This window comes from Cinclus cinclus, chromosome Z, assembly GCF_963662255.1.
Source record: "Cinclus cinclus chromosome Z, bCinCin1.1, whole genome shotgun sequence".
Taxonomy (NCBI): domain Eukaryota; kingdom Metazoa; phylum Chordata; class Aves; order Passeriformes; family Cinclidae; genus Cinclus; species Cinclus cinclus.
Genome location: NC_085084.1, coordinates 25,620,684 through 25,628,299, shown reverse-complemented (window position 1 = coordinate 25,628,299; position 7,616 = coordinate 25,620,684). Strand labels below are relative to the sequence as shown.

Below are 7,616 nucleotides of genomic sequence, written 5' to 3'. Positions count from 1 at the left end.
TTATTGCAAAGATCAATCTCTCAGTCTAGGGTCAGTACCACAGAACGCTCCACAGCACCAGAACACTGGCAAGTCTGTTGCTGTGGCTACAGCAACACCTATCTCTGAAGCAAATGGGTGGCTCTTTCTGTTGCTTTTGTAATTTCAGGGTGTGCAGTTAAAGAAACATACACAGAAAGAAAACCCCCAAAACCCAACCAAACAACCCCCCCTACAAGATTACATGCAAATTTAAATTTAAAACCTTTGAAATATGGTATCACTGAAGATCCATTGGAGGTTTGCTATTTTGTCAACTGTGTGATTAAAAGCCCACAAAAAAAAAAACCTACAGAAAGACACCCAATGACCTAAATTAGCTTTGGATCAGCTGTAAGGGCATTTCTTTATGCACTGAGACTGTTATATACAATGGCAAATAAGTTATAGTTACAACATCAAAGAAATGCCAATAATGAACACTTACTTTTGCTCTCAAGTACAGATAAGATTTCTTATGAATAGTATCATTTAACAACTTAGCCATGTAATATCCATATGATAAACCAAAGCACATTTTAAAAACAAATTACAGATGCAGCTGAACAAACTTCAAAGAAAATTTTAAAATTTAAGTAAATATATATGTATGTAATACAACATTACATCTACAGTGAGATACTGCCTGTACAGCAACCTGCACCATCAAAATCATGAGCAGCTGGATCCCAAAACTGCTGGAGAGAGCTGAGCTCATGCTGCATTTTTCAAACCCCCACACACACATCTTGTGCTTTCTACTGAGGAAGCCGGGGGTTTAGAGATTCAGGCTGTTCCACATAAAAGCTGCAGAGTGCTAAGCAGCAAAAAGCATCTCGCACTGTGCACTGGGAATGCATGTCAATTTTCACATAAAAAAGCACTTGCTAAAGTTGTTTGGATCCTCAACACAAAGGTTCAGGTGTCATTCGGGAAGAGCGTTACCTCAATTTAGTAGGTAACCTATGCTAAGCTAAACAACATAATCTTATTGCAAGGAATGCACAGGCTTCTAAGACACTGTTTGTCTATGTTTTGAGTGCCTTCTTGAGGTCAGAGTAGAAATTGGACAGGGTACTAGACATAGCAGTGTCTACTGCAGACTGTGGTAGCATCCCTCGCAGTTCAGTCTGGATGTACCCTGTCAAAAGACTGTGGCCAGGAGAGTCCTTGAGTGGGACGCAGAACCAGCCACAAGGGTGATTGAATCCGCGGACAAAGTTTGGTCTCAACTCTCCATAGTCTAGGCTTATACCTAGCAAGGATAAAACAAACAAAAAGGGAAACTGATTTGAGGGAGATTAAAAACAAGTAATAATGTGCAGTAAATTTGAAATATATAAGCTTCTGGCTGGGGAATTTAGTAGCAGTGACGGACACAATACAAGCTTTCAGGTATTTTCATGCAAGGAATTTGCTGTTCATCCAAACTCTGAGACAGACAGGAGAGCATGATAAGCAAAAATTCAAATGTTAAGAGGACATTCATCCCATTTACTACAAGCAAGTTATTACTTATCCCAGTTTGCTCTAAGACCCGAGCTAGAGGACTCAACTTGTCTCTAACACTCTTGCCCCACAGCTGCCATAAGTGAAACCTGGCACAATGATATGGTTCATTGGTAAACCAGTAACTTGCATATTTCTTTAAGAATGTAAAATGTTAAAACACCTTTAAATTTGTTAAAACACCTTGAATTTATTTCTTGAAGACCATCTCAGACCATTTTTTGAATGCTTACTGCTACTAAATCTGAATCGAATCTTAAGCCAAGCCAACTGTTGCAAAATAAGAATTTAGCAGAGGCAAGTGGTGGCTTACCACATGTTAGAAGCCCATCTTCATAGCTTGTAGTATAAGAGAAATCAACAAACTCCCTTGGTGCTATGATATTCCAGAGCTGTCCAGCAGTTGTATAGCGCATCACACAGCAGTTCTTGTCGAGTGACAGAATTACAAGGGCAAGAAAATAAATATATTTAGTATAATGAATACAGGGAAACTTAATGCTCACAGGCAGCTAATGTTTTTCACAAAGGTCACAGCATCTGTCAACTACACTGCAAATTCAGTGAGGTATGAAATGCTGTGCCACTCTCAGCCTAAAACGTGGCATTTGTAAGGACTTGTGGCCTACAACTGAGAACTGTGAGAGCAGAGAATATCTGGCACCATAAAGGTTTAGAGATCTAAAGGTAGAGAACTCTGGCATGCCTGAGAACTGAAAGCCACATGGATCTTACGTTGCCAAGGAGCATTTGTGAAGTCTAAAAGGACCATGAACAAATTTCAAGAGGAATCTCTTGATACTACAATGCTCTATCAAATACTTTCAATCCACTAAGTGAAAAATAAAACTGAATATGAACAATTCTTCAAAACAGGTTTTCTTATTATACAGTAGAGTCTGTATAAATTTTATACAGACAAAATATCTTGCCATATAAATCTTCCTTCAGAGACAGAGCAAAAGACAATCCATGTTCAAGCCAGGTGTCCAGACAAGGGTTTTGAACTCACACTGAATGTCAGCACTAACCAAAGGAAGGCTACTACTGTTCTGTAACTGGCTTCAAACCCACCTTTCTTTCATCAGGTCCTGACCCTCAGTATGAATTATTTTGTGTCTCAGTACAAAGCCATGCCACACAAGTCAGCCCTTCAGAAAGAGGGTGAAGCTGCAACTTCCATATGTGTGGACTATTACTACTGTTTGCTATGGAATGGAAGAAAGCAAGCTGTATGAAATAGCTTTGGCATACACAGATTTACACTGTAGCCCTGTATGTGAATTTTATCAGAGGCTACCAGAGCTCCCAGGTCCAAGAGAATTGTGACTGACTCCTTTATTTTTAGCATTAAGGGAAAGATGAACTTCAAGCTTCAGAACAAGACTGTGCTGCCAGAGTGCTTGATTTGTGGTCACAAAGAGCATATATGCATATGCTCTTTATTGAGCATCATATATATTGCTGCTCATGCATGCAAAAAAGAAGGCTGAAAAAGGTTCATATCTTGGAATTGCTCTGCTCTACATGAATGTTAAATTCATGAATGTTAAATTCATGTATTCATCAATACACATTTCCCTCACGCATCTAAACAAGTCTTCACCTCTTCAAATGTTTCCATGATGTCCATTGAAGTCATTAGGCTGTCCCAGTTCAGCCTGTAAGGTCCAGGGCAAATATGATCCACTATTCTGTTAGTAAGATCTTCCACCACTCCTTGAGCTTTGTAGCTAGGAAAAAAGTGTTTACATTTAGTAAGAAATTCTTTATATTCCATTAATTTTCAACAGTACACTTACATTAACACCTTACCAGGCAGTACCAGGAAGTACAGTCAGTGGACAACTGCATCAGAGAAACAGTACAGGAAAAGACCTATGCATGCATCTACTATTCTTCTCTGTAAAAAATTTTCTTCTGAAAAAAAAATTGTCCTTTTTTATACAGTTAATATTTAGAAAGAGCAAATTCCTTCATTAGTCAAAAATTATCCTGTTTATTTCCCTTACAACTTTAACAACTTATTTTACTCCTATTGCTGGGCTAGCAAGGGAGTTCACCAGAGGTAAGTAAACCTAAAAGCAAAAAGGAGATCAGGAATGTAATGGGACTAACGTCTTTCATACAGCAGAAGTAACAGCATATTGGAGACTAAAATGCTATGGTTTATGGCCCAAACAGTCTTATGAAGGACTGTTATAGCAAAACTGTGAAACAAAAGCTGCACAGAAGCTTTTGGGCCTCCAGACTGAGGCCCTGGACTGTAAGATGACTTGAGGTAAGATAAAGTGACTCAGATCTGGGCTGGAAGAGAAAGATACATTTACAGGATTTCACAGGTGGACCCTTACCACCAAGAAGACTAGATTAAGGGGAGCAATGGCACATCACTGGGATCCACAGAGGGGTAATATGCTTATACTTAACTGCCCCATCCCTGTCCTCCCAAACACACATCCCTTTCTCTATTTCTTTCTTTTCCTTCATTTTTCTTTGCCTCTTTTACTATTAAATAAAATGTGTTGATCTTTTCAGTACCAGTTTTTCAGTTTTGTTTGGTTTTAATCAAGTTTTGGGGAATATTTGAATGTTTCTGGGTTAATTCTGATTTATTCACAGAGAGTTAGTTCTCTTTACTCCTCTACGATTAGAGCAGATCATAACACAGGAGTAGAACGAAGCTAATGAGAAACTACATTATGCTTTAGTGGCACATGATTAGCAAACCAAATCTAGTACATGACATTATGGAATATTCTTATATAATTAGATATTTTAGTAGACACTAGAGATTTTGTTTTCTTGAGTTACTGGGCCTCCAAATCCTAGAACAGAAAAATCCATCAAAATAATTATTTTCAAAATACTTTAGATTCATGAAGATGTTCTTATTGATAGCAGATAGTCAAGCAGCAGATTCACCTCATCACTTGTGCAGTTCACCCATATTCACTTGACATCATCTGTATGGAGCCCATCTCACCTGTACACTTGCAACTGGAGGACCACATAAACCTATCAGTGGCTTCCACACAGGTGTCTGGAAAGCTCTTCAATGTCTCCTTTAGCTCTCCAGGTGCATAACAACCCTGGGGTCTTCACATGCACACAGAAGTCACTGCCCTCCTAGCAATGGCTCAACTACACATCCTGCTGGTGCCAGTGGGCCCATGAAACTTCAACAAATCAGAATATTCTGGGTGTCTAGGACCATCAGCTCTTGCAGATTCAACAGGACTTAAGTTCCATGGGGTGTATCAGTCTTTGAGATAACTTTAAACACTACCTTTTCACAGGACTTTTTGTTTCTTCAGAGTGCTGTTTTCTAGTAATTGTATCTCTACCTGAACCTACAGATACCAACAGAACCCAGTGACAGAAACTCACACAGGAACAGCCCTTCTGCCACACAGACAACCCCACACAACCCTCTCACAACCCCGCAGCTGGTATTTTGAAGTCGCACAGTCACTGCAAGAGTCCAAGGACTTACTGAGTTGTCAGTGATCTTTCAGGCCTACTGAATCCAGTCTTGCTTCTGAGCTTTACAGGCCATAATTTCCAGGCAGATGCTGCTGCACACCTCAGTCAATGGAAGTCCTATGGTGTGCTCCAGAGATTTCACTGGTGTTCTAAATACCATGCCATGATAAAGTATCAAACTGAAAAGCTAGAAAGGAATTGTACAGCCACAACAGTAATCCATTTAGCTTCCCTACTGGAGGACCTGTGTAGATGAGGGTGGCAAAATTCAGAGTCCCAATTTCTAAATTCTACAGAACACATCTGTGCAACATTAAAAATGTATCTCCTGTGCAGGCAAACTTACAGGTATCCACTGAATTCCTCCGATGGTTTACGCCACACAGTTGCATCTTTCTGAAAGAAAATATTAAGACACAATGTTAACTGCCACTTGCATATAATACAAGAAGTCCAGAAGATGCTTCAATTTACTTGAAGAAAAGCAGACAAACTTATCACTACCCATGGTTCACCTGGGCACCACTGAATGCTTTTCTTCTGATTTTTCAGATACCTTTTACTTGCAATTTTCTTTTATTTCAAAAAAATCAGAAAATTTGTTTTCTCAGAGTCAAATGCAGTCTGTGCAGAAGTAGTTTGGTATGCCAAGTCAGTTTACTGTGAAAATACACAGAATAATGGAACATTACCAGGGAAAGCCTTTCAACTGCAAGGCCACTGGAAAGCCAACAGCTGGATGCTACTCAGATAGGAAGACCACACTACTTCTGCTTGCAGTCCTGTAACACAAGTTTCAGAAGTGTGAAAGAGGTGCAGGGGCAGACAAGAAAGTTCAATTACCTTTCTCTCCCACATGCCTGACTAGAGTCCTGCAAGCAGTAGTCTATTTATTTTAAAGTTACGCAAAGAAAATAAAGAAACCAGTATTTCCTGATTATTACGTAACTATGAAATGGAACCTCTGTCCAAAATCTCTGATTTTTGGTGTTGAAAAGAGTACCATATGGCACCAGTTTGTTTGGAATCATCATTATATAAGCACAAAGGACCAAATGTCCTAAAGAGCAGTACTGTTAAGTATCACATCCAGAATAATTTAAGATATTTTTGGGGCACAACACATCTCCTTGTGGTAGGTAAAGCTCTGAGTATCTTTTACGTGGCACAACACCAAAATGGACAGAAGCAAGGGAGGAAGGAAAGGAGAGACGAGGGAAGGGCTGGAGGGAAGGGTAAAATCTGAGGATTTGAATGCAGGTAACTTTTTAAAGGAATATAGTAGTACTTAATGTAACACCACAGGAATACTAATACAGGAAGAGACAACATTTAGTAGAGCAAATGTGGCATAAGTGTAGTGCAAGAGTGAAAGGCTTGGATGTTCTGTTCCTCCCTCTCCAGACGGCAAATTTGTTAATTTTGCAAATAATCCAGTTACATTTGGATCACTTGCCTCTGTCTTATCAATGTCTGTTCATGACAGAAGAAAAAATAAAATCCCTATTCAAACCACTGTAACAAAACAACAGAGATAGAAGTTTACCACAGTAGTCCTACCATATTGCCACAGTTCTACTTTCTGTGGAGGACAGCACTGAAAAGTATTCACCCAGCTTAGAACTGACGCACAAGAGAAGACATTTTTGCTTGTTGAAGTGTGACTCAAAAAACCCAGCCAGCTCAAAAGAAGAGGATAGCAAACTGCTTGGAAAAAGCAGGAACTGTATTCCCTTTCATAGAAGGAAACCCAGGATAATGTGTGGTCTCTAAAGCACAACAGAAAAGTGAAACAGTATGAAAGGAAGCCTTGAGAATTATCTCATTTCTTAAGATGAAGACATCTGGAAACTGAAGCATGATGAATTCTTTATTGACAAGAGATTCCAGAGAAGGGCAGGCTGTGTGTCTGCTCTGTTGAAAATACACGTGAGCCTCTTGCAACACTATTAATTCTAGGTACTTCACATTTTCTAAGCCAAGTCGTTGTAAATCAAGCCTGCAATCCTAGAGAGGTAGGATTCTTCCGTGAGACGCTCCCCTTTAAGTGGGAAGAAGGAAGGAGAGAGTATGCCTGACAAAAACGAAAAACACATCCTGCCACCTAAAGATGTTCAAGAGGGATGGTTTCACAGCGCCTGTCAGTTTGAAGTCCTGCAGGGCCAGGCCAAGTGTTTCTCAGCCGTGTGACACGGCCCAGGGGGCTCTTTCTGCCGCAACGGTGACCCACACCTTCCTGTGCAGCACGAACCGGGAAGCCGCCCGGAGCACTCACGGTTTTCTTCGCCACCCGCCACTCGCCGTCTCCGATGTTGTGGTACCGAACCAGCGTGTTCCACAGCTTCGAAGCCAGGGGCGCTGGATTGGGCAGAGGATCCATTTGCTCCCCTCCAGCGCGAAGATGCCTAATCACACAGACACACAGCAGAAAAAGGCACGGAATCAGGGACGCCAACAACAGCGCGGATCTTCCAAACCCGAAGGCAGGATGCGGAAAACATGGCCGCAAGCACACACGCACATCTCCCAGCCGGGTTCGAGTGGCAGCGAGCGGCTGTCACGGGCTCAGACCGAGGGCCAGCAGGCCCACCCCAGCGCCAGGC

General features: G+C 41.0%; 1 protein-coding gene across 1 annotated transcript; it reads right to left on the bottom strand.

Moving 5' to 3' along the window:
• Window positions 1–228: 228 nt before the first annotated feature.
• On the bottom strand, window positions 229–7,413 carry STARD4 (StAR related lipid transfer domain containing 4). Its single transcript, XM_062513014.1, has 5 exons — window positions 7,289–7,413; window positions 5,360–5,409; window positions 3,134–3,260; window positions 1,841–1,955; window positions 229–1,273 (listed from the first exon to the last, which is right to left on the bottom strand). Exons 1-5 carry the CDS (start codon window positions 7,391–7,393, stop codon window positions 1,047–1,049), a joined length of 624 nt encoding a protein of 207 aa, XP_062368998.1. The 5' UTR covers window positions 7,394–7,413; the 3' UTR covers window positions 229–1,046.
• Window positions 7,414–7,616: the final 203 nt, after the last annotated feature.

What these genes read in the sequence shown, in the direction of transcription:
- STARD4 (XM_062513014.1), bottom strand. Translation starts at nt 7,393, where the DNA reads ATGGATCCTCTGCCCAATCCAGCGCCCCTGGCTTCGAAGCTGTGGAAC. An exon ending in GGCGGGTGGCGAAGAAAACC is followed by an intron (nt 5,410 to 7,288) that starts GTGAGTGCTCCG and finishes ATTTTCTTTCAG; the next exon opens with AAAGATGCAACTGTGTGGCG. An exon ending in GAGGAATTCAGTGGATACCT is followed by an intron (nt 3,261 to 5,359) that starts GTAAGTTTGCCT and finishes CTTTTTTCCTAG; the next exon opens with CTACAAAGCTCAAGGAGTGG.